At 44.1% G+C, this 27,412-nt stretch overlaps 1 protein-coding gene across 1 annotated transcript in view; it reads right to left on the reverse strand.

The window, feature by feature from the left end:
* Nucleotides 1-722: 722 nt before the first annotated feature.
* PCGF2 (polycomb group ring finger 2) overlaps nt 723-27,412 on the reverse strand; it is a 53,975-nt gene continuing 27,285 nt past the window's right edge. The window contains exons 4-10 of the mRNA XM_066628427.1: nt 18,665-18,720; nt 16,053-16,103; nt 15,838-15,946; nt 13,036-13,084; nt 11,031-11,129; nt 9,924-10,004; nt 723-5,599 (exon numbers count right to left, since the gene is read on the reverse strand). Coding sequence (XP_066484524.1) covers nt 5,240-5,599; nt 9,924-10,004; nt 11,031-11,129; nt 13,036-13,084; nt 15,838-15,946; nt 16,053-16,103; nt 18,665-18,720 — 805 coding nt within the window. The 3' untranslated portion in view covers nt 723-5,239. The remainder of the gene's footprint in view (nt 5,600-9,923; nt 10,005-11,030; nt 11,130-13,035; nt 13,085-15,837; nt 15,947-16,052; nt 16,104-18,664; nt 18,721-27,412) is intronic.

Here is a 27,412-nt window from a genome sequence, read left to right on the forward strand (position 1 = left end):
CTGCCCACTGTCCCTCCAGGAGCAGGGTCATATCCAGGAGCATTCCCCAAGCTGCACAGTCTTCAGAGGAAGCACAATCCCATCAAAAGCCAGCTGAATGTCTTATCAGCTCTTTTAGTGACCATCAGCCACCTCCTTTTTGTCTGAATTTATGTATCAATCATATTTTTATCCCGCCTCCCCCTAAGAGGACTCATTATGTCTCCATTTGCTAGCTCAAGCAGCCCAGCACCACTTTCAAACACTGGTTGGGCAACCACTCCCCAATGTGTTTCTGGCACCAGGCAAAAGACCTTTTTATTTGACTCAGGTCCTCTACCATGTCATCAGGACTAATTTTAGTTTCTAGTCAACTAGAAACTAAACTACAGCAGTTCAGTTCTGATGGCTTGATCACTCTGCTTGGAATGATATGGCTATGGTTTTATTACCTTGCAAGCCATCCTGGGAAATGTTTTCTCCACTGAAGGAGGTAAGTAAGCAAGCTAGCTAGCTGCCTAGCCAGTTATATTAAGATAAGGCTTTCAAACAACCAAATTCTGTTCAGCAAAACTTTCATCTGTATATTGTCTCTGACCAGACAAGGTCTTCTCTTTGACAAGGTTTTGCTCTCTGTGCATGAAGTGGTTCAGGTCCCAAGATGCACCAATGGGGAGACAAAATGTGCAAAACAATCCTGTCCGAATACTCCGAATGCCAAAGTTGAAGGACAAAGTTGTAGCATTTATTACCATTTACAAACTCCATTATTGATACAAATGTTTTAACCAATAACAATATATGAATATCAGAATATATTACAGCACATTAAAACATCATACAGGTTTGCAAACATACAGAGCGATTTGGCTTGTACCATTTAAAAAATTTTTTTTTTTTTTACAAAAATGACAACAGCAAAACCAAACAAAAAAACAAAAAACAAGTCTGGGGACTGGAAGAGAAAAACATGAGGCCTTTTCCCCACCTTTGTCAATTAATTTTCTTGGTATGTACAAAGATAATGAGGAGATAGGAAACATGTCTTGGATGGCCAAAGGCCGACCACTCTTTGAAAGCCAATCTTGGCCAAGAGGAAAAACAGGATTTATTCAGAAGCTTCTGACTGCTCCCTCCAAGACCTGTTGTACCTCCTTGTAAGAGGACAAAAACTATTCAATGGCTTAGCCCCATGGGAGACCCCAAGGCCAAATCTGACCCAAGGAGAGATGCTACAAGAGATACAGACCATGTCTGCCAGTAGACTGATTTCGGACAGCGAAGGCCCACCTTTCCACACTATTTTTTCCCCTAAACTGGCCCCCAAGAGGAACAAATGGTAATTCAGTCCCCACACTGGAATTACTTCCCCCAAAGATATATGAACATATGAAGCTGCCTTAGTCCATTGGAATCAGACCATTGGTCCATCTACAGCTCAGCTTTGTCTGCCTGAGTATTCTCCAGGATTTCAGGCAGGAGTCAATCCCAGCCTAACCTGAAGATGCTAGGAATTGAACCCATGACCTTGTATATACAAAGTATGGGCTCTACCACTGAGTTACAGCCCTTCCCCATCACTATGAGTTCAGCTTCCATAACATGGTATGTTGAATTGTTGGCGGGGGGGACGGGGGACTGGTACGGGGATCCCCCCTGCATATGCTCAAACTCTCGACATTATAGCTGCAAATGCTGATAAAGCATATTATAACACTGCAAGATCTTTTTTACACTTATTTTAAAAGGATCTCAGAAAGAAAAATGAGGGAACTACTGCTCAGCCTGTCCACCAGTGACAGGACTCATAGCAAGGGGAAGAAAATTAAGAGCAGATCAGGAAAGAGAATCTTCCCAACTCTGAGAGCAGCACAGCAGCAGGATAAAGGTGCCTTCATGAGGCTGTGGTTTTCAGGGGGCAGTTGGACATATTTGGGATATATAAATTAGGATATTCTTCCAATGACTATTGGCCCCGGTATCCAAAATCGGAACCTCCAGAGGCAGTCTCTCCCACTACCAGATGCTGGTTACCCAAATAACTGTGAAACTAGTTCCACAGCCCCAGGGGAGGCAGGTTAGACTTGTTTTTCCTTACCAACAGCCTCCCATGCTGGACAGCAGCAAGCTATTTTTAAAACAGACCTCCTAAATTGGCTTGCAATATGGAAGGGGATGTTTTCTTTCATGTAAAGAAAGAAGTCAAAATTCCCACTGGGCTAGTGCAGACCCCAGGGCTGGCCCATCCAGAAGGCCAACTGAGGCAGTCACCTCAGTCACGTATTGGGATCCACCTCTGTCCGCCCACTCAACTTCACTGCCCCTCCTCCCACTCCATGGATTGGAAGGGAGATTCACACTTCCTCTTCTACTCTCTCCCACTCTTCCTTTTTCAATCTAGGCAGTGGGGGGGGGGAGAGGGGAAGAGAGGCTAGCACATCATCAGAAAATTGGGGATCTGGCAGCATTTGGCACACCAGCTCAGGATGGCCCAGGCAAGCCCCATGAAAGAGTTTAGGTGGCTCTTTGGGTCTTGGTCAATGCACTGGAGAGCAGGACTCTTGGCCTCAATCCAGTAAGGCAACCATATGCTCTTATGGGGGACAGGGAGGAAGGGGATTCTTTGCCCCCTGCTAGGATTCTTTCTGCCACTCTACAAGCAAGAAGGGAGGAGCAGAGGGGAAAAGTAAACAGTTCTTCTAACTTTATATTGTGAGAGATCCAGTATACTCCTTAGAAGAGCTTTCTGTTCTTGTGCATTCCAGGTGGTGCTTAGCAGTCCTGATCGATGGGATCATGGCATCAGCAGGCTTGCACCCATGCTGTTGTGCTCACAGATAATTCAAGTTTGGGGCAGGTGGGGCAGTCTGGGAGTCCAGAAGCATTGCCAGGCCGCTAGCATTTGCACCCTCCCCACATCTCCTGCTCCCCCCTGCAGCTGGTTTCTGCACACTTGGTACAGGAGATCCACCTGCAAAACTGATTTCCAAACCTGAATTGCTTTTGTTGGGTCAACTGCTTTAAACAGTCAACCAGAGAAAGACTATTGAAGTCCCTGGAGTTTGACATCCAGGGATACAAAATGTGCTTCAGTCCAGTTAGCCCTTCCTATCGCCACAAAAAGGAGGGGGGGAAATCACTCTGGGTCTCTTTTCCTTTGTAAGAAAAAGGTGAGAGGATTCAAGCCGGTGGCAGAATTAAAAAAAAACTCTCCCCACTGGAAGTTGTGCGTTTCCACCTGGCAGTCTTGAAACCCTAAGTTAGCAGAAGACAAGATGCCCTCTTTTTTCTTTTATCCAGTTTAAACCATGGACTCCTGTCTGTTGCCTCAACATATCAATAAATAAAAGTTTTCCTTTCCAAAGGCACTGTATTTATTTCTTTCAGACTCAAGTTACAAGAAGGGTAAGCAAGTGTTCTTTTAAAAAAAAAGAAAAATAATAGACCAGAATCTTTAACAAGGTGACAGTATTTCTAAGAGTTGATTCACAGAGAACTTGGCATGAGTGGACTCTGGTGTTCCCACACACTAACATGAGAAATGTTGACATGACAGCCAGACATTCTATGCACTGTGGTGAGGTTAGGTCCTGTGAATTCAAAGGGCACATTCCCTCAACCTCCAAGGTGGCCAAAATGAATGGGCTCTTGGTTCATGTGTTAGCATTTCACACCTGGACCGGGTTGACGCTACACATTTCAAGCAGTTTTAAACTTACGTTAACTGTCATAGTTCTCAACCAAGGAACCATAAGAATGCAAGCAGTTTTTCGGGACAAGAACAAACATATCCACCTTGCCCAGCAGTCTGAGAGTGGCCAGCCAAGCCACATTGCAGGGCATGAAGGCAAATGGTCTTCCTGTTTGTTCCCCAGCATCTTGTTCTGAGGTTGTCTCTGAGCATAGAGGTTCCAGTTCTCTGACTAAGCTTGGGGGACTGCAGGTCTGTAAACATGCAAGAGTATCAGCAGTATCCCCTGCCCCACAACTTCAGGTCTGTTGGAAGGAACTATGACAGAAGTGGTTTAAAACCCAACGGGGAGATGTGCTCTGAGACACAGGTAGAAAACCTTTCACAAATGAGGGTGGGCAGAGAAAGCACAGGTGTGTGGCTCCAAGACCTGCTGCCCCAGCCAGTCAGTGCTTAGCACAAGACACAAACTGGTGTCATGGCAGCACTGTAGCTGTGTGGGTTGGCCAGCTTATGCTAGCCATAGCTGCCCTTCCCTAGATGCACCACTGTGCTGATGTGGGCACTGAAAGAGGTGGATTTGGGGAATGCCTGGATCATTACCTTAAGGTTGCTTCAGATACTGAGGGAGGAAGCCACAGCAGCCTGTATCTAGGTCTGCTGGAGGAATAAGCAGCCTGTCCTAGTGTCCAAGCAAAAATATAACTTAGCAGGACACTCCTGTTCCTTTCTACAGTTCAGCATGTCACTCCAGCAGCCTTGGTTCCCTGATGTGGGAGAATGCATGTGGCATTATTAACCAGTGACACAATGGCCAGCATTCAACCCATAAACTTCCAGGTCTTTGTAAACCTCTGCCCTTTCCCTGCTGCCTATCATGGCTGCTGGTCCTGTAGTTGCCATCTTCTGTTGTGGCACACAGCATCTCTAGTGGTGGCTCACCTTCATAACATAGAGAAGGGCCTTGGCATCAGTCCTTTCACACACACAGATACCTGGACTTTCGTTCTTACCTTACAGCAGGATCTTTGCTCTGCAAGAGGCTGGAACTGTGAGAGGTAGAAGTAGGAATATGGGATTGAGGGCTAAGTTCTGGGCCTGAAGGGCAGCATGAGGGGATGGGACACAATGGGATCTCACTGGCTGCAGGGGAGGGGCTAAAGTAACAAAAAGAGCACAAGAATGCCATATGCGCTTCTAAAGAATGAAGCCTGGCTGATTTGGGACTGTGCATTTCTCCATTCAGTCTGTGCGTTAAGTCTCACTGTTATTGAGGACTAAAAAAAAATTATAACAGGCTGTAGCTTTTACACAGATGCTATCATGCAAGTACATGAACACATTTTTGTTTTTTAAAAATTAAAAAAGGGGGCGTTTCTTTAAAAATACACCACTGAATTTTTGTTCCTTTTGTTTGTCCATTTTTTCTTAAATTAAATCAAGCTGATCAATAGAAAATAAGTATGTATAATTTCCCCACCCACCCACCATTCCCCTTATCTACATGTAATATACTTATTTATAAAACTCAGGATCTGACCAAAAAAGGAAAAAGAGGTGCTCCTTCCTTTAAGTCAAAGCTGACATAGCTGGACCACCATTCACCATGGCTTTGCGCCCCCTGCTGGCCAAGGGCTGCATCTGGTGGCAGTTCGAGGTGCCATTGAGCACAGTACCAGAGGCAGGGTTGGTGGGAATGCTCACGGTGGTGGTGTTGGAGCTGGGGGATCCATGGGAAGGTGTGGCAGGGCTCGGCAGGGAGGAGGAGGTGGTGGCTGGCAAGGTGGCTGGGCTGTTTGCCTTGTCGCTGACAGATTCACACTCTGACGCGCCACTAGTGTTGGTGCATTCTGAGTTGGCCGGCTGGGAGGAGAGTTTTAACCTCTTGCAGGCTGGCTGCACGCGGTACTTCAAAGGAAGAGGGCCATTCTGCAGAGAGGAAGCAACAATCGTCAGTTGAGTGTTTTCAAAATGTCTGTGTATGAAACACTTTTGCCAATACATTATATAAGTTGAGGTGGATAAGGTCAAACCATCCTCTGCCATTTAAAGCCCTGAACAGTATAAATGTTATTAAAATCCACATGGTTTGTTCATGAATGTCTGAAATTGGGGGCACATGTCAACCAGATCCACTGAGAAATTGTCAAGACGCAGCAGTTAAAATTATTTTTCTTTCTTGTGCATTTCTCTTCTACATGCAACTGTTGGCTTTTAGATCTACAAAAAGTCTCCCCCCCCCTTGCCCCTTTAAATGAAGAGGATTTGCCCTTCCCACTTTCCAAAAATCCATTATGCCTTCTTAATGAAGTTATGAAGTCCTTGTTCTTTTCAATCAGAAACAAAATGGGCCGTGCGTGGTCAGAATCTGCTTGAACTCTAAGACAGCCTCTGCCCAAAACTAAGGATGTGAATTGTAAGGATGCATGGAGCTAGGTTGGCAGTGAGTGCAGTATATGTTGTTGTTGGCATCCTTCAGTCTCCATTTCCTTTCCTTCTCCATTCTAATATTCTCTCTTGATGATTTCACCAAGTTCTTCAGCCATGTATTACAGAGCTATTTAACTCCTTTCCCATCTGCTCATCTCATCTCTTCTCTCTCAAAATTTCTAAATCTCCAGTGCTACTCTTATTATTAACTTTTTTTTAAAAGAAAGATAATTTTAGTATCTAACCCTCAGCCATCTCTTGGGTAGGGCAACTGAGGCAGCCAACCTGGGCCACATGCTGTCATGACCAATATAAGGCTATAATGGGTGGGGGCATGCACTGGTCGAGTTGCCTAGGCAGTGCATCCTGCCTGCACCCTTCTAGGGATGGCTCTCATCTGGTGACCAGGAATAAGACCCCAAATTGAAAAGTCCACACACAGGTTAGGGTAAGGGTTAGGGTATTTTTTCTGTGGGCAGTTCTTGTGTGGCTTTTTTCCAAGAACCCTCTGATCTGATCTGCTCCTATTTATGTGTCCTCAAGTCTTGGGACACATACCAGTTTTCCATGTCTTTGATTTTAAAATCAAAATTCACTTTTCTGTAGGTATTCTTTCTTCCTGTAATCTTCTCTTCATGGTACACTTCTCTACTGGCAGACTTAACCAGGGGCTGCAAAGTTCCTCCACATTCCCCTCTTTTCCTTGAAATAAATAAAAAATCTCTTCCCTTGCCCAATATGCAGACTATGCCAAGCTGACCTTAACGTAAAAATGAAGTTTCCTCCTTCCCATAGTCTTGGTCTAATCCAATTGTGTACACCCCACCCTACTCCCACCCCGTCCCCAAGTTCCTGAGAAACACACCAAGAAACCATTGACGTTATATATGGAGCTTCAGCTTCCTAACTACAATAAGACTGAATTGGGCCAACATGGCTCTGATTCTCCTCAAGAGATGTAACACAGAGATATGGAACCTTTCTTGTTCCTGTTGCCCCCCTGCCCACTATTTCATGTCATTTCCTCTGCTGGCCCCATGAAAGCACTACCTCCTCTCACCATCGTGCTTGTACTACCAACATTTTGAAAACATACTATGCGTCTTGGCCATGGCAAGAGGTCTCTGATAGGGAGGTAAAAGCAGCAAGAATACCCCATTTACATAAAAACTGTGCCAGGGAGAGAGGTCTGGCATTTCCAGGAATCAGCATCAATTCCCAGATGATTGACATCATTCTTGGAAACGTCAACAGGGCCTCCAGGAATTTCCAAATTCCATCATGTTGGGAAAAAAAATATCTCCAAAGATAGCTTCAGTCAGAGTTGGCTACCCTAGGCCAGGAGTAATTGGCAGAACATGGGGGCAACAGCCTCCCCAATTGGTGTTCCTGGCTCCATATTAACCAACAGAGTGTTCCCATTTTAATTATATGGCCCATTCAGGGTGTGCCTACTAGGTATATTTTCCCAAAAGCCCCTGTTGTGACCTGTGACTCTGAGCAAGTCACAGAGCAAGGGAGCTTTGCGGGAGAGAGGTGTTTTAAAAAAAAGGAGGGGAGAGAGTGACAGGCTGGGAGTCAGTGACAGTGAAGAACTGGAATGAAAGTTGACTGACTGTAGAGAAGCAGCAAAAGTTGCTCTGGGTCTGTTGTTGCACAGGCTGTGTTGGGGAAGCTGTCGAGAATAGGAACGTGTACACTGCTGCACCTGTGAGGTCTAGTGTTGAACTGGTAGCCACAGAGGCCTGGCTGAAATTATTTACCATCTCCTTTGGATCTTGAGCCCCACTTCCAGGTGACTGCACACTTCCCTGTCTTCCCTGCCTTGTTATAATTAGCCAGGCGTCAGTATGATTGCTAGAACCCATCAGTGTTAGTGGAGAGCCTGCCAATTCTGAAGCACCTTCCTCATTCATCTCCAGTCCCAACTGCATAGGCATGCTAATGATTTGTGCTCACATTACAAGGCCTACGGAGGGGTGGGGGCTAATGGGGTGGTGTTGCTCCACCAGGAGGAGAACTGCTCTGCCCTACCTAGGATTTTTTGGAGCAAATCAGCTTTTTAATTTTTGACATGATCACCCCAATTTAAAGAATGAAAACTTAGTTTAAGTACAGGAACAACTGCAGTTAAAAAAAAACAACAAAAAATCTATGCCAGCTTGTGCTTTCTCCCTCCCCCCAACACTGTAGTATAAGTTTGGCTGCACTGTGTGCTTACTCTGTTCCTTCGCAGAGGTTCATCTTGTAATATAACATTTGAATTTTTGAAGAAACAAGGTGCCACTCTTTTACTTCCTAGTTATAGTTATTTGTTCTGCTTGCATCTTTTGCTGTCCCCTTGTTCACTGTATCCTTAACATCCTTATTTCTTATGAAATAATATGTGCCAGTTATATTATGTTCCACTTGATATTTACATAGCCCGTGATGCACGTTTATGTTGGTTCTGAGGAAATTGTCAATTTCTCATTCATGTGTTTGGGCTCTGTCTAGAAATGTGGCTGCCAATGAAGAAAGGAAGACTGGCTATAGCCTTTCCAGGGTCAGTGACAGCGTGCAACATAAAATCCTGTCTGTGACATTCCCCCAAATTTAAAAAAAGAGGTGGACCATATTTTTGCAACCTTGTCTATAGGTGGAATGCAGTTGGTGAGAGCCCTCCCCCCACCTCCTCCAACCACCCAGATAAAAATGCACAAGAGAAACATCTGGCTTAAACATTCCAACAAAAACCAGGGTGTGGATTTGGCTTTTTTAAAAAAAAAAAAAAGGTTTCATACACTTCCATTTTACCTTCTGGTCAAAGACTGGAGCCACGTGTGGGCTCAGCAGGTTTGTGCATCCAATTAATTGTGAACCACATTCCCTGCATGGATCCACCCCCTCCAAAAATGCCAAGAGATTTATTAAGGTATTAACCAAGAGATAATGCCAGTATGCTATATCATACTGTACTAGTGTTTAAAACAACAGCTTGTAAATAAGTGCAAAAATTAGATGCTTATATACACTTTATCAGCCAGACTGCCTGTCCTCACACACATTTCAGCAGATCTCCAGTATCCATGGATTTTGGTATCCACAGTGGGTTCCAGAATGGAACCCCAGAGAACACCAAGGCCCGACCTGTACAGTCTGTGTCTCTTCTCTGGGGTTCTGTTCCGGAACCCCTAGGGGATAAAAAAAAAAATCAGGGAATATCAAATCAGTGGAAAAATAGCTTTAAAGACCCACTTCCAGGTTTCTTGCTCCTCTGTTGTCACTCCAGAATGCATTGGTATAGAGTAATACCTCATTTAGCCACTAGATGGGGTGAATAATGGAATCTAATGGAACAAAATTATAATTATTTAACAGCGCGAAGGTAGGAAATTGGATTTTGGTGCTTTTTTCCTTGTTACAAGGGATTTAAAGGTGGACCTCGGTATCAGTGGTGAGTCAAATCAGTGGATACCAAGTCTCACCTGCATTTGTGTAACAAGGTGGTCTGAGCAACTGGGTGCAGAGATTTTAAGCCACATCAGACCTGCTAGCACTTTCCAATATGACCAACATCCGTTGCGTCTTCCTTCGCTGATATTGCCTCACCCTTTTCTTTGTTGCATGCAGATTTTTTAATAAAATCATAGGCTTAATTTTTTTTTTAAGTCTAAAATTTCTTGTCCATCTATTGGCAGGCCAAAACTGGGAAAATTCCAACAATATCCACTGATGGCTTGGACACTAGATTTCATCTGGGTGCCAATAGACAAGGTCCTGCTTGCAGTGCATTCTCACAAGACAAACTTCCTCAAAGAAAGGGAATTCTGTAAGTTCTTACCCTTCGCCAGGGATAGATATAAGTTATGTCCATGAGGGTGTAATATTCCTTCAGGGGCTCATCTTCATAGAGAACTTCCACCTACCACAGAAAATGTTATAATTAAAAAGGCATTCTAAACCTGATTATGTGGCACAAGCAAAGCACTGTACCAGGCACAGATTTAAGGATCCTAAACAACATTATTTTTATTTTTTTTTAAAGCTGTTTTCTAGCCCTGAAGGTGGTGTCAGGAGGAGAGCACCTCCAAACCAGCAGCTCACACATGTGTTCCCTCATTACTGGATCCCTGTGGTCTTGAAGAACATACTATTATTTCCTCTTTCAGAAACCTACCCATGAGACAAAGCCTCCATCCCAATTTGCCCAAAATGTACTTTGCTCTTTCTATGACTCCATCAATATTTTTGTTCTGTTTACATCACTGATGCAAATGGCAAAAATGTGCTCCTATTTGCTTACTTTAGCAGATGTAAAATAAATTTTGCAGAGTAAGCAAACAAAGGCATATTGGCATAAGCTGTGCAGATGGCAGAATTTTCTGCTTACAGAATCTGGGCTATTTTGGTACAGAAAAAATGCTTATATTTTTAAGACATACACAGACCTAGCAATGACAGAACCTATTGGACAACTTTTTGTGCAATACCTACGTCTAAGGGAAGTCTCACCAAGGCTTAGCCACCCTAGAACTTGCTTTCAGCATCTTGGCTCAATCCTAGGATATGTGCTGAAAAATATCAAGCAGAGTGGCTCTAAGCAGGTGTAAAGTGCCATTCCCACAGCAGGGGAAAAACCCCACACATCTGGCATTGGGGGTTGTGGGTCCCAGGTGCCTCTAAAATGCATTTAGCACTTGGTGACACAGAATGCTTTACTTTAAAAGAAAATGTTCCACTGTCCTATGCCACTCGTAAGACTTTATGTTAGAACAACCCAGGTTTGGGCAGGCAGAAATCATGACCAAAACATCGATTCATCTGCATGATTTGCTGATTTGCATAGCTGCATCGTTTATAGTGGTTGTGGAAGCACAAATGGTTCTGAACATGCACAGGCTAGCAGCAATTGTGGTTGCCAAGAACAATGTGGCACAACGTGACTCACTTTGTATTTGCTGGGAACGTCCATCTTGTTGCGAAGAAATTTGGCCAGGTGCATGATGGTCATGGCGGCAGGACAGCGGAGGAACCTCATGCTGTTCTTCTAAGGAGGGATGAGAGAGAGAGCACACACACTTCATTGGGAGAGGGCTAAGCTGCTAGACTCTAGCAACTATGCAGCTAGAGCAACTGTGAATCTGGCAAAAGGATGTTGGGGAAGGAGTACTGGAAGCTTCATGGGTCGTAAGCAAAGGGCACTGATGCAGCTGCCAGTGGCATAGCTAAGAGGGGAGCGGATACATTGCCTTGGGTACCATGCCTTTAGGGAGTGCCAACCTTCATTTCTGAAGGCAGACCCAAGGCAAAAAAAGCGGTTTACGGTCTCCAGGAAGCCTGAGAAAGGCACTTGCATCTAGCATTGGGGGGGATTTTTGTGCCCCCCACATGCTAGATGCCTTAGCTATGCCACTGGCAGCTGGCATGCCACTGTAGTGTTAGAGAAATTGCCAAATTTGGGGGTGTAGGCTGGGACTGGGGGAGACAGCATCTGAGCAGAAAAAAATCAAAAAGGCAAAGAAAGGCTGATTCAAGCCAGGGCTCAACCTAGGGCCCCTTTTTTAATGCCATGGCTTAATCCTAGAAGAGATGAAGTAACAAGGAAAAGTAGGGTGCTTCAGGATGGGCTGGCCCAAAACCTCCTGACACCTGGCATGTCAAATGCTGCCTCCCTTACCCAGTGATGTGCCAACCTCTGCTCCTCCCACTCTCCAATATTCTAATTCAGCACTCTCCTCCACATTTCCTCTTCTTCTGCCCTCCTCTTCCTTTTCCAATCCAGGGAGAGGAAGGAACACAAGGAGCAGTGGCAGCAAGAAGGCAGACAGAGATAATAATAATAATAATAATAATAATAATAATAATAATAATAATAATAATAATAATAATAATAAAACTTTATTTCTATCCCGCCCTTCTCCCCAAAGGGACCCAGGGCAGCTAACAACATATAAAACAGATTAAAACATAATTTCACAAACAGATAAAAACACATTAAAAAACACATTAGCAGAACCCATAAAAACAGTAGTCAGATAAAAGTCAGAATAAAAGAGCATAAAACAGCAGTACTTAGAGGAATCAAGCCTGTAAAAAGCAACTAAAAGATGTATAAAAGATGTTAAAAAGGCCATGAAGTCAGAAGGCTTGATTAAACAACAAGGTCTTCAGGCCTCACCGAAACGTCTCCAGAGAGGACAAGGTCTTCAGGCCTCGTCGAAAAGTCTCCAGAGAGGGAGCCATTCTCAAGTCAAGGGGAAGGGAGTTCCACAACGTTGGTGCCACTACTGAGAAGACCCTATTTCTTGCCGCCGCCCCACGAACCTCCTTAGGCAGCGGCACTTGTAAAAAGGCCTTCTCTGATGACCTGAGAGGACGAGCCGGATTGTACGGGAGTAGGCGATCTCTAAGATAGCCTGGCCCAGAGCAGTATAGGGCTTTAAAGGTCAAAACCAGCACCTATTAGGCCCGGAAATGAATGGGCAGCCAATGTAGCCCCCGGAGAAGCGGGCTGACAGAGTCAAACCGCCTAGCTCCAGTGACCACACAGGCCGCCGCATTCACAACCCAGCAATCTGCTGCCCTGAGGCAATTGTTTCAGTTGGCTGCATTGATGGGCCAGCCCTGCTTCTAGGAATAGGTAATGAATGACCACAACCAGTTCTCAGACATTAAAAATCAACGGAGTTTCCATGTCCAGGGATGGCCACCTGGGCTTCTGCAGCTCTTATTCTAGAGATAACAGTTGTCCTTGACACAAGTCTGGGATCCCAGCTCAGAGGGTGAACTTTCAGAAGACCCTCTTCAACTCTTTCTTACACATTCAACACAGCTGTATTGCCATCCAGAGAATGGTGGGAGGGGGCATCATAGTTACAACTGTTCAGAATTCTTTAGCAAGGCAGGAATATGCTGCCAAAGTTGTTCAGGAGCCACACTGTGATGGAACTCACCTTGTCTTTGTCCACACTCCCGTTTTCAACTGCACCTTTATTTTCTTCTCTGAAAGAGAATGGATGAGAGGTGAAATTAATGAAAAGGGAATTCAGTATGCTCTGCTTAATGGAAAGGACTGCTTATGGGTGATCTTGCTGGTGGAAAACGTAATAACCCAAAGCCTTTGTGGAGCCAACAGAAGATTTAGCCAAATGCTATTCAGTATCAAAGTCACAGCACTCAGAAATATGCTGTGGCGCTTTACAGACTAAGGGCTCAATGCTATCCAATTTTCCAGTGCCGGTGTAGCCATGCCAATGGGGCATGTGCTGTATCCTGTGGTGGTGGGGCAACCACAGAGGCCCCCTCAAATATGGAAACATTTGTTCTCTTACCTCAAGGCTGCAGTGCGGCTGCACCGGTGCTGTAAAGTTGCATAGGATTGGGCCCTAAATGCACTACATTTACAACACAAAAAAATTTAAACCAGTTTGATCCTAACCAACCTGCCCCTACCCACCAAAGAACCCAAGGAAATGTAGTACAATTAAAGGGCCAAAGAGCTTTAGCAATGATGGATTCTCACAAAAAAAAGTGTCCCAGTGAGGGGCTTCTGTATAAGGCAGCTTCATATGTTCAAATTATAGGTTAGCCCTCTTTATCCATGGGTTTGGAGCCCACGGATTTGACTCAGTGTGGGTTCCAAACCTCATTAGATGGCCTCACTGTGACCTCTGTCACATCTGGGAGGCTTTCCAAGACCCTGTGAGGCCATGTGGAGGTCTTATAAAGCCTCCCAGAGGTCTTAAAAAGGCACTTCTGATTTTCGCTAAACCAGAAATGTCTGTCAGATGGTCCTACCATGGATTTCATTATCTGCAGATTTCTGTGTCCATGAGGAGTCTGTGAATTAATCCCCCATGGATACAGAGAACTTACTATATTATTATTATAATTTTTTAAAGGCACCCCCAAATATCTTCAAAAGGTAAAACTGGAATAGTATATTACCAGGGACCATGAAATAGGGAGCGTCTCTGAAAACACACTCTTTGTGGACCGCTTCACCAGCAAGCAGGCCACTGTGGACCAAATCATAAGGCCTCAGCCTGAAGGAAAAGCATTGGAGTGACCCAAAGCTAAATGAATTGGGGAAGGAGCCCTGCCAGCTCCCAAATGGGGGGGGGGGGGTTTACAATAGCCAAGAGGCAAAACAACATCATTTGCCCCATGGATTGCCCTGAAAAGGGGGCGAGCTTTATTTTCTGGTGAACCCTAGCAGACACTTGACAGCATATTGGTATAGGTTAGGGGTGTCAAACTCATTTCATAGAGAGGGCCAAAGTTAGCATTCAGGTCTCCTGTTAAGGGCCGGAAGTAATGTCATTAAGCAGAAAGTGACATCATTAAGCAGCTAATGGCCAGAAATCAGACCTTGTTCTCATAGAAACTCATTAACTGCAAATGACAGAAGAGAAAATATGCAAATCTTGATCATATTTCAAGATTTGGGAAAGCCCAATTTTCATGTTGGTTGCCGTTTCAGTGATAACACCTCAGCAGCTGAGAGCCTGAGGGCCAGATAAAAAGCTTCTGGGGGGCCGCATCCGGCCCCTGGGCCTTATGTTTGACACCCCTGGGCTGTATGGGCCTTCCTCCTAAAACACAGTTTAAATCATCCCTCCTATTTGTAAAGCTGGGTGGTACAGTGATTAAGAGACTGAATTACAAATCAGAACTTATCCCTGTTCAAATCTTACCTCTACCATGAACATTAGATGGCCCTAGACAAGGAATCCCTTCTCAGCTCCCTAGTAACAATATGGGGATAATACTAGTTATCTAACAGAGCTGTTGTAAGAACCACAATACACAAGGTACCCTGAACACTAGAAAGCACTATACAAATACTACACATTATTTCTAAAAGGACACAGATGTGCTGGGACACAGCTAACAGATGCAAGAAAATCCTGGTATTGAAAGAAGCCATTCTCCCCAAAACCATGAGGATCAAGGATTGTGCAGATCCACTGTGCTAACAATGAACATTGATAAAGCAGTACTCGGAGCAGGATAGAGACCATGTGCCCATATGCAAGGCAAACGTCTCCCTCCTCAGTGGTCCTTTAAAGCATCTGCGGAAATGCCCTTTAGCCACAGTTCCTCAGATGCTGAAGCGGCCAAAGGTTGGTGGGGAGGATAGGCAAGAAGCGTGCATTCTCTAAGCATGATGCTCCCACACAGTATCTTTAACCTGCAAATCCAAACGCATGCATCATTAAAAACACAGGTGCAGAGAGACAGCATCTGTGCTAGGATTTGCATTTGTATACACATCTGATTTAGGCCTATGGTTCAAAACTGTGCAAGTGACACAATCGCAGAAGGCCTGACTCCTTTGAGTGTGATCACCTTCTTTGGACAAGGGAGGGGTGGGAGAGAAAGCAGAGATGGGCATCAGAGATGCAAGATAAAAGGAGAAAAAGTTTTCCCCTTCTCTTCTTTGGGGGTGTGACGAAGCAAGAAGAAACCAAAGACATTGTGATAAATATTTACTAGTCTGCTCTTATTAAACTGTCCTTATCCATCACATTTCAATAAGAATACCAAGTTGATTATACAATTAAAAATGGTTATTACCACAGATATAAAACCACTTTTACAATTTAAAAGGAAAAACAAACCAAACACACACACACGCTGATAAAGCCAAAAACAATAACAGAGTTCATCATTATTGAAAGCCGAGACAGATTAAGAAACACCAGTCAAGTCAACCAAATGAGCAACATAATTTCTTAGACTTCCTATATTACCTGATTCCTTCATAGAACTCTATGGATAAGCTGACAATTTCATCATCTGTCAGGTTTCCTTTCTCCTGTTCTGACACCTCACCCCGGTCTTCATTGGATCCATTTGGAACTAAGTAAGCAGGCAAGAGAGAAATGAAAACCACAGCTACTCAAAAACAAAACAAACATTTCTACTGACACATAGGAACACATGCACACAGAGAAAGGCACCATACCATCTGCCATGGGATATGCTGCATAGAAATCACGCCTCCTCTTCATTTCATCTGCAAGGAAAAGGAAATGGCATTTAACAAAACTCTGCTTTTAAAAAACATTTATCAATAAGACATTAAATAATAAAAGGACATCATAATTAAGAGCAATCAGAATTACTCTTGACTAGGACCAAGGAATATTACAACCACATTTTCAGAGGGTTGAATTCAAAGAAAGTGATTCCTGACTATCCACAATTCACATTAATGGGGCTTACATTGGACACAGCTAACTTGTCTCTATTGATTTTGGATGGTACTTAGTCAAGATGCACTTTTTAAAAATGCAACAAAGAATTTTCATATGACTGGTAGCCCAATCCTAACCCGTGCTGGAACAGGGAGGCTGGCTGGCCTACCCCATATCCAGAGTGGGATTGGGGCTGGTTGCAGCTCAGTCAAGGCCAAGGGGAACTCCTTTCCCTTACCCCGGGTAAACCCGCAGCAGCCCCAATGGGGCTACACGGATCTGCGTCACCTCAAGAAGTGGCACAAATCTGAACAGCACAGATCTGCTCCAGACCGCCCAGGACTAGGGTAAGGATTCAGCACAAGTGCTGGATCCTGGTCCCACCTGCTGCTCAAACTCACAACAGTCCAAGGACCCGCCCATCATTCACCGCCACCCCCGCTCTGGTACCATTTCCGTCAATCCTGAGGGGCTTGGGATAGCCTCCCTCCTCAAATGGTGGCAGGAATGTGCTTTACAGTACTTTCATGACACTGTTGGGCTGGCAAGGATTGCACCTCTAATTGTTGGGTAATATAAACTAGTAATATTTGAAAACCTGGCCAGCCTTACTTTATCATTACCTCTGATAGCAAACGGTAAGAAAATAAGAAGAGCCCTGCTGGATCAGGCCAAAGGCTCATTTAAGTCCAGCTTCCTGTATCTCACAGTGGCCCACCAGATGCCTCAGGAATGCACAAGACCACAGGATACCTGTGTCCTGTTTCCACTCCCTCACATCTGGCATTCTAAAGTAGCCTGCTTCTAAATGATGATTAGGTGCTGCCTATCAGGCTGGAAGTAAAACAAGGCTGCCCAAAATTAAGGTAGTGATTTCTACATATTCAGGGAACTCCCTAGATATACATAAGTGTATGATGGTAAACAGAAATAACTTTGGTTTAAACAAAAATGGTGTTATGAGCTTTCAGGACCTTCAGAATGTTGAGAGCACAGAGATAAGAAAGTAGTAGAGCAACTCATCTCATGGTTTAGGACAGCAGTCTCCAGACTGTTGCATGCTAGGAAAGTCTCCCCTGGTGTGAACAGTGCTTACCATTCTGCCAAGGAGCCATTGTGCTGTGCCACCAATTTCCCCAAAACTGCCCCAGCCAACTGCATCTGGATTTCCAGACTGCTGGGGCAATGGAACCCAAAAGTAGCTGGCTGGGGCATGTTTTTACAGGGATCAGTGGCGTGGAACAGCAGCTCCCTGGTGGAATGGTAAGTGCTGTTCACCCAGGGGACGGATCCAGCCATGTGACAGATCCGGCCCGCAGGCCAGGGTGTGGAGAGCCCTGTTTTAGGAGTGGGAACTTCCAGATTCACATTGATTGTAAAACAAAATTCCTTTCTTAACTGCTATGTTAAAATCCTGGCTTTCTCCACTGTTACTGTGGGCAGCTCTCCCTTCCACCCCAGAGAAGGAAAAAAGAAAAGGCGGGCAGCCAAAAGGAACTGGAAGTTAGACAAATTGCACAACTGAATCCATGAAGTCTATGGTTGAGAGGAGTTTTGCCATGCTATTTGAAGGTATCAGTTCAGAGGGGAGAAACAGGAAAGTGGCCTGTTTGAGCCTGCAGCAGCTTATAGTAATTAGGCAATTTCAAATGGGGAGGGGATGTATGCAAACATCTCTCCTTTCCATGCTATACAGCAATAAAGTGCTTTGGTTCCTGGCTGACAGCCAGCTCCGATTCTGAGCCCTTCAGCACTTTTTAAGCACAGCTGGGGAAGATTTCAGGAGGCAAAGGAAAAAAAAGGTGTCTTATGTGGGCCTCGTCAGCTCTACAAGGCTGTTATTCTGGGCTTGCTGGAGCCCTGAACAGGAGCACTCCTCTTAGTAGTTGGGGATACACAGCAGCATTTTCTTGCAAGTTCCCATCCCTTTCAGAGGAATTAAGAACCAACCCTTCCCTCCTGGCTTTTTGGTGCATGCTCAAAACATGTCTGTTTTGTCTGGCATTTGGGTGATGGGTTGATGTCTGCCCTCTACACTTCTGTAATTGTGCTGTGGCTCAGCTGCTTCAAGCTATCTCCCTCAATGGCTCTACAGTTTTGTGTTTCATTTTTTAATGACTTTACTCATTGTTTTTATCCATTGTACATTTTATTATGGGACTTTGTAAGCCACCTTGGGCATTTGCTTTGACATATGAAAGGTGGGATATAAATTTTACCAATAAATAGATTTTAAAAATCAGCCCAACACCAGAAGCAAACTTCTTCTTGTGGTTGCATTGGAAATCAACAGAAGCAAGACTGGTCCCAGGACTGACCCTGCAACATAAAGACAAATTCTCGGTCTTGAGGTATATGTAACTCAACCACTCACTGATACCTTTGAAAAGTCCTGGCACCAGCTTGTATACTATATCCTGTAGAGTTTTGTCTGATCTGAAATGAGAGGAGAAAGAATGGATTAGCAGTGGGGGTGGGGGGTGGGGAGAAATACAAAATTCCCAATTTAAACCTTCCTGAAAGGAAAACAAGGGCAGGCGTGCCCTGTATCCACAGGGGTTCTATTTCGGAACCTGCTATGGTTGACTGAAACTGCACGTACAGGCAAATGTCCCCCCATCCTCCAGAGGTGAGGGGTGCTCCACAGGGTTCTCTGAGCCAAGCAGAGGCCGCAGACATCCATGCGCAACCTCTTCTGGACTCAGACCAAACCCTAGAATTAAAAAAAGTCACTTCTGATTTTTCTGTAAAACCGGAAGTGACCTTCTTAATGCATGAGGAGGCCCATGGATCTGATCCGCGGATAAGTGAATCAGCAGATATGGGTTCCTCCTGTATGGAGATTCAAGGACTGTTGTGGAAATTTCCCCCGCAACCAGGAACTTGTAGGAAAGAGATGCAAGGGAGAGACACAGCAAGATGATATAAAAAATGGTGAACAGATTTATTTGAAGACAAGACAGCCAAATTACAGGCAAACCCCCAACTTTTATTGCCTCTCCTATATAGCAACAACACAATCCTAATGCTAACAAACTTCTTTCTTCCTCAGCAGCAGACCCAGAAAATGCCAGCAAAAGGCCTGCAGAAGGCCTCAGAGGTAAGTGATCTTCTGTAGCTCTGTTCTTCCTTCACCTCTTAGTCAGGTGATTTATTTTCAGCTCTTTTACCCCTCTCTTTCTTCTGCATATGCCAGCAAAGAACTAACTCCCTCTTCAGGGTAGTTGTCTTTTATACAGGCCTCTGCCTGAAGCTTCCAGAATGGGTAGGACTTCTTCATTCAGGTCCTGCATAGTTGACTCTATGGCTGCATCCTTTTTTCGGATTCTAGCATGCTAGCCACACTAGAATTCTGAAAAAGTGAGCTCAGAGCTAGAAAAAGGGGCCGCCTCTATGCAGACGTCATTTCCGCCTATTTTCTATCTAAAGAATGCAGGTACATGGTGCCACCATAGTGCAGGGGTGCCCAAACCCTGGCCCTGGGGCTACTTGAGGCCCTCAAGGACTCTCAATGCGGTCCTCATGGAGCCCCCAGTCTCCAATGAGCCTCTGGCCCTCCAGAGATTTGTTGGAGCCTGCACAGTAAGGGCAACTGTTTGACCTCTCGAGTGAGCTGTGGGATGAGGGCTCCCTCCACTGCTTGCTGTTTCACATCTGTGATACAGTAGCGGCAGCAAAGGAAAGGCCAGCCTTGCTTTGTACAAGGTCTTTTATAGGTCTTGAGCTATTGCAAGACCTTCATTCATTCATATAAGTTCATCTTTAATATATCCATTTATGTAAACATGTAAATTTATTCAAATTTTAAATGTAAATTAATTATTTCCTCCCTTGGCCCCCAACACAGTGTCAGAGAGATGATGTGGCCCTCCTGCCAAAAACTTTGGACACCCCTGCCACAGGGTATGGTAATAACACTGTGACCTCCATAAAATTGATTTCAATGACCAGTTGCCATTTGGTCATTTTTAAATGAGCCACACAGGAAGCACACTAACAGCTTGAAACATTGCTTCAGCCTATTTATCTCTCTCTAAAATAAAAAAAAACACCACAGCCTATAATTACACATCAACTTGTAATTTTTCTATATCAGGACCATTTTGATAATGACAGGAAAATAGAGCCAATCTCTGCCCACTTCTTTCAAACACACATGCACACCCAATTCAGACTTAAAGCTATTACAATAACCTACCATTCCAGGATGATTGCCTCTGCAAACTGAACCATGGTTTTAGCAAGTGTGGTGATAAGAGACATCAGAGATTCAAATTTTAAAACATTGCACTCACTAAAACCATGGCTTAATTCAACGCTTAAGGTTCCAAGAATGCATTTTCACTGCCAGGAAAGGGGAGTACGTCTGTGTATGCATGCAGAGTACATTGTTTAACTACTGAGCAACCACAGAGCCGCACCCCCGCAAGCTGGCATCTAACTTCAGTAAAGAGGCCTGAGACACAGTACAGTACATCTCATTCCGTATCTTCAGCACTGACACACATTAATTAATATTGTGATGTTGTAATTGGTTAATAAATTAGGCTGAAGTTCATCAACAAACATTATTTTGACCCAGGGCTTCGTGTTTTGTGATTGCAGTGTGCAGTTCAGCATGTTCAAAACCCTCAGCTCTTATTTCTCAAAAAGGTAAATTTCTACATCTTAGGAGAAAGGGTTGAACTGTGTGTGAGCAAAGTCTTGTGAGATCTTAGAAGTCGGGGGGGGGGTGGTCCAGATTACTGGCGATGCTCTAATTCCCAAGTATTCCATGGTAGAAGAAAGGAGCCCTGTGATGCCCCTCCCCCATAAGCAGCAAGAAAGATAATTATGCAAAATAAGCAGATACTTATAAATTTGTTTAAGATGCATAATTGATGAAGGCTGCAGAGTTCAGATTTCCGTGATTTGATTTTGATTTCCTTTTGAAAGGAAAATTCTTGCATCACTGTTACTGCTGCTTTGATCCATTGATAAACCTTGAAAAAGCGTCAATGAATTTGGAATTTCTGAGGGAAGGAAAGCAAGCACACCACTGTTTGCTCAGCAGCATTCAGAGTTGGATGGAAAAAGGCTTGATTTGTTTAGCCTTTTTAAATTTAGACCAGCGGTATTCCTTTTTAATCTACAATGCCTCTCTGATATTAGCCCCACTTGGCATCCTAAGGTTCTCCCCCCTTCGCTACCCCCAGTCCAATGTTGTAATTTTTTAATTACGTGTACATATTGACTTTGTTTTATAATTTATGGCAAGCTAATGAAAATAGCAGCTTTGCCCAAGGGCTGTATGATTGATAGCTAGGTTACAAGAAAAGCCATTATATTTGCTCAAGTCAATAACCCGCTTAACTCACTCTGCCAGCCTGTGTCCAGGACACTCAATTATTCCAGGGGTGTTGTGAAATGGGCAATGAGTCACCTCATCACAAGGGAGGTCTGAAGCCAGGTGCTGCAACTAAGAGGCTAGAGCAGTGGTGAACTCCCAGTCTTTTGAAGCCATGAAACAAAACCTCCCAAAGCAGTCAGATGTAGTATGACAACATGGGCAGGCAAGGGGGGGGAGAACCTAGCAAATTAGGAAGGGTTTCAGGTGGGTTGCCCTGGATGTTGTGGTTCTGGCAGCTTCCCAAACACATAGTATCATCATCCTCATCATATTCATGATTAAAGACTCCTTTAAAATATCTCCTCCAAGTCGCCTTGACCACCATTGCCACGTTTGCCCCTCTTTTCCTGCGACTCTCTCCTTCCTTGTCTTCAGAAGTTACTTGACAATGCCTTATCCCCACTATATTCTTCTTTGTTAAACTGACAAAGATTGCATACTTTTGCAACCTTTACCTATAGATTATAACCAGGAATAGTTGTCATTGCTAAGTTTTCTCCAGCACCCAGGAAACACTAGACATGAACACAACAATCCTAAATGCTTTTACTAGGAAACAAGACACATGCAACCCAGTGCAACTTACCTCCAGGTAAATGTGCTTAGAATCTCACTGCAGAGGACTTAAACAGCAGAAGTAACCATTTTCCAGTTTCTCAGTCAGTTAGGCACACTGCAGTTCACACTTTCCAAATATAGGGAATCTTCTCAAACATACGGGCTAAAACATAGCTTCCACAATATAGTATATGCATAGTTTGTTTTAAATACAGGATTTGACTATATTTAACCCTGCACATGCCTTTTAGCTCTGGTTTCGTAATAACGATCAGCCCTTGCTTTTTAAACTACCAGCTTAGAATTCTCACTTCCCTACCCCCAAACTTCCTGGTCTATTTTAAGTCTATAGTACCTTCGATCTTATTTATTTGAACTACCCTTAAAATGCATGCAGGCACACACACAGACATACCTCTGACCTTTCACTTAGAAGTGACAGAGTGATTAGAGAATTGGGGACAATAATTCAATCATCTGTTGTGGCCCTTAAGCATACACTCTAAAACATTGAGTTCAGATTGGAAGTGGGGAGGAGAGACAAAGATGCTCCCCACAAATAGTTATACAGTGGCTTACATGACTATGATTTAAGATGTAGTTAACCCCAAGCCCATTCTGAACCCTGAAGAGACAGTGTAATTGGTACAATGCCTGCTGCTACTTAATTTCTTAAAACTAAGAGAGGTCAGGGCACAAAGGTGCCCAGAAGTCACACCCTCTGACCTGGAAGCCTGACCCTTCCCCCATCCCAGCTAGCTATCAACAACCAGCAGTATTGAAGGAAATGCAGTCTGCCATGTTCAGAATCACTTTTCTTGATGATCCCACCACATGTTCCAAGAAGTGCTTGAGCCCTGGCATTTGAGATAGGTTGCAAGGCCCAGCCCTGGCTCAAATTCAGGTGATAAGGGATAGATGTGAAGGGAGATGATAGAATCTGCAAATGAGTTACAGGAAAGCAGCATCACTTTTCAATTGATGTGCATCACAAATTATGGTTTCTTGGTTTCAAGTGTCATCATATAACTCCAGCAGGAAAACACTCTCTCCTGCCTAACCTGGATGCTGGTCATACTACTAGACCTGGATGTAAACCAGGTCATACTCTTACTAGACCTGGATGTAAACCCATAATGCAGCATGAAGCCTCACCTTTCTGTATCACCTGCCCATCTAACCCAGATGCATAAAGTAATTATCTGGCAAAAATTCTGGTCCATTTCACTTCTATAGTAACTTTAATCTTATTTATTTGAGCTGCCCTTTAAAAAAAAACCCTCTATTGTGCACTTCAGCACTGGTGCACACACATGGTCTTTGAAATAGAACAAAGCAAAAAAAAAGTTTTTTGAGCCTGGAGACATGGAGAAAGACGTCATGGGATGACAACTGATGAGTACATTTCCAGCTATATGATCTCAGGCACAGATGAAAACAAGGCGTCCCTTTGCCTTTAATTACATTTAGTTATTTAACTACATATGTTCATAAACTTCCTTTGGGGGAAACAATGTGTGCACAGCAGGGTCGGGAGAGGGAGGAAAATATGTTTTTGGGAAGGCAAAGCTGGTGCCAGACACCCTGCTAGGGTGGCAAAATTTTCTAATTTTTAAAATATGTTCATTGACAAAAGACAGGGGAACAGTTAAAATGTAAGGCCACCAATAAACCATTCTCAGATGCGTGCAACTAAAAGAAATGGGTGTGCTTCAGATAGAACATTTTTCTGTTCACAAGTGCCACATGCCCCAAAAATCTCAGAAAGGCTGAAACGTGATTACAGATCCACCTGATTGCATGTTGTCAGTCACTTTGAGAACCTCTTACAAGCACATTTAAAACTGCATTGCTCTTTCATGCAAGCAACAATAACAGTAGGAGAAAGGATCAAGAGTGCTGTGTGTGGCACATGTGAAATTAGTCCAAGATTGAGGTTTCATCTTGATCGCTGCACCCCAGCAGGCCCAATGCTATCATTAAGCCAGCCTAGGGCACAGACCTCAAAAGGGTGCAGTGCAGACCTTTAAGGGGCAATGCTTTATTCAATTAGTTTGTTTAAAAAACCATGTAAAAAAGCAACTGGTTACATTTTTTTTTTTTTAATTTTAAGAGAAATACCACAACAGTGCCATGGACTATAATTCATTATAAAGTCTTTAAAAAAAATCAAAGTTGGCAATCTTTGGGGGGGGGGGGGAATACAAGTAGTTAGCCTTGCCTAGGGCATAGAATAGCCTGGCACCAATCCTGTTTCCTAATGACATTTTGCTGCACTTTTAACCTGCTTGGTGGTTTGTGTGTTTGTTTCCCCTTGTGTGCATCTCTGTATTAACAGCTTGAGTCTCTCTGGTGTGTGTGTCTGGGTGTGCGGAAATTTGGGGGCCTCAGAGCAGAGACCAGTGGGATCAAGGCTTGTAAATATTTTGCAGAGAGCCTAAAGTGTTACAAGAGAAACTCATTTACACTGAGCAGCAGCTAAAAATAAGCCCAGAGAGATGCATCCATGGCAGGCTGCCTTCTTGGTTTCTATGCCAACCATCTGCAGAGTTCATTAAGGTGCGTCTGGCTTCCCCCAAAATCCAGACTAATAGGGAAGCAGCAAGATTACAGCTTCAAAGCCAAAGCCTCCCTGGGTCGGTTTAGTTTTTGTGCACATGGAAAGAGAGGCTCCATCCCAAAATGCAGACCTCACGCACAAAGAAGTGTTGTTAGTGGCATCCAAAAACAGGCATTGCTGTGAGGAGTCAAGAGCTGCATTATTGTCTACTTTCAGACTCCTGAGAAGCTCTGCTTTCATTTAACCCCCCACCCCATCCCCACAAATTTCACAAATATATTTCTCCATATTTCACAAATATAGAGAGTCTTGAAAGTACTCAAGATGTGCCTATTAAAATGGGGCAGGTTTTCCAGTGCCTGGGGTAGGCAAAGCTCATTGACCCTCCCCAAGCCTCATAAAAGCAACTAGATTATACAGAATTAAACAGATGTAAATATGCTGGATTTAAATAATTTTATTCAGGCTGAAAGAAACGGGCTTTTCTGGGGACGGGAGTTGATAGTTCACATTGGTGCAGAATTGTGATGTCTTAAGGAAGAGCATGCACAGCTCTAAGCATGCCTCTGGCAGGAGGTTAATATAAAGTTCTGAGACACATGGATCAATGTGCCATAAACCACAATTGTACTCAGGTTAAATAGTTATTGTAGCGCCTTCAAAGGACTGCTTGTCTGTGGTCGAAGATTGTTTTTAAGGGCTCTGTCATGGCTCTCATTCACACAGCCTTTTAATTAACACTGGCAGACCTCCACCTCTGTCTACAGAAATACAGCCCTGCTCTGCTCTGCCTCCCCAGTCTCCACCTGAAGGATTTGCATACAGGCAAGGGCTGAGTGAGGATCCAGAGCTCTGTTCCCAAATGGAGGAGTCTCTTTATGGTGCTGCAGGAAGTCAAAATTTGGAAAGAGACTGCTCCACAACATGGCAGTCCTCTGACTGCTTTTGCTAGTTGAATAAGTGGAAAGCAAGGGACCCTGGTTTCATCTAAGCCAGGACTCACTGGGGCTTGGCTCAGAAACAAGGTCTTATCCCCAGGACCTATGAAAGAAATAGTGCCCCTGAGCCTGCACAGAGGGCCTTTCCCTTACTTCTAAGATATCCATACAGGCTTCAGAAGAAGAAGAGCAGCTTTGGGTTGTAGCAACTCCCATTCCCCCTGTTTGGGTGTTTCTGGTTAGACCAGATGACTCCAAACTGCAACCTGGGGACCTTATCCAGCCCACAGCAGCTTTATTTTTGTCACAGCATTTGGTAATGTTTGACATTTTTAATCATTATATATCATTTCTCAGTTTAAGCATGGCCTTGTGTCTTTGTAATTGTCACATTTATCTTTTGTTCTGAATCATATTATGCTGATTACAAAAAAGATCCAAGTCAAACTTATTCATTCAATTATCCTCATATAGACTGGGTCAATTTGTGTTCTGGTCACGAAAATGAGACCGGATTTCTTGACATGTTAAATGACTGTGCCTTAGAGCAGCTAGTCATGGAGTCCACCAGAGGACAGGTGACTCTGGATTTAATATTGTGCGGTACTCAGGACCCAGTTAGAGATGTCAATGTTACTGAGCCGTTGGGGAACAGTGATCATGCTGCGATCCGTTTCGACATGCACGTCGGAGGAAGAATACCGGGCAAATCTCTCACAAAAACCCTTGACTTCCGATGAGCAGACTTCCCTCAAATGAGGAGGCTGGTCAGAAAGAGGTTGAAAGGGAAGGTAAAAAGAGTCCAATCTCTCCAGAGTGCATGGAGGCTGCTTAAAACAACAGTAACAGAGGCCCAAGGAAGTGTATACCGCAAAGGAAGAAGGGCTCCACTAAATCCAGGAGGGTGCCCACATGGCTAACCAGCGAAGATAGAGAGGCCGTAAAGGGCAAGGAACCTTCCTTCCATAAATGGAAGTCTTGCCCTAATGAGGAGAATAAAAAGGAACATAAACTGTGGCAAAAGAAATGAAAGAAGGTGATACGGGAGGCCAAGAGAGACTATGAGGAACGCATGACCAGCAACATTAAGGGGAATAATAAAAGCTTCTTCAAATATGTTAGAAGCAGGAAACCCGCCAGAGAAGTGGTTGGCCCTCTGCATGGTGAGGGAAGGAAAGGGGAGATAAAAGGAGACTTAGAGATGGCAGAGAAATTAAATGAGTTCCTTGCATCTGTCTTCATGGCAGAAGACCTCGGGCAGATACCGCTGCCCAAACGGCCCCTCCTGACCAAGGAATTAAGTCAGATAGAGGTTAAAAGAGAAGATGTTTCAGACCTCATTGATAAATTAAAGATCAATAAGTCACTGGGCCCTGATGGCATCCACCCAAGAGTTATTAAGGAATTGAAGAATGAAGTTGCTGATCTCTTAACTAAAATATGCAACTTGTCCCTCAAAATGGCCACGATGCCAGAAGATTGGAGGATAGCAAATGTCTTTAAAAAGGGAAAGGGGGGGGGTGTCCCGGGAAACTATAGGCCTAACATCTATACCGGGTAAGATGGTGGAATGCCTCATCAAAGACAGAATCTCCAAACACATAGACGAACATGCCTTGCTGAGAGAGAATCAGCATGGCTTCTGTAAGGGTAAGTCTTGCCTCACGAACCTTTTAGAATTCT

This window comes from Tiliqua scincoides, chromosome 5, assembly GCF_035046505.1.
Source record: "Tiliqua scincoides isolate rTilSci1 chromosome 5, rTilSci1.hap2, whole genome shotgun sequence".
NCBI classification, from domain to species: domain Eukaryota; kingdom Metazoa; phylum Chordata; class Lepidosauria; order Squamata; family Scincidae; genus Tiliqua; species Tiliqua scincoides.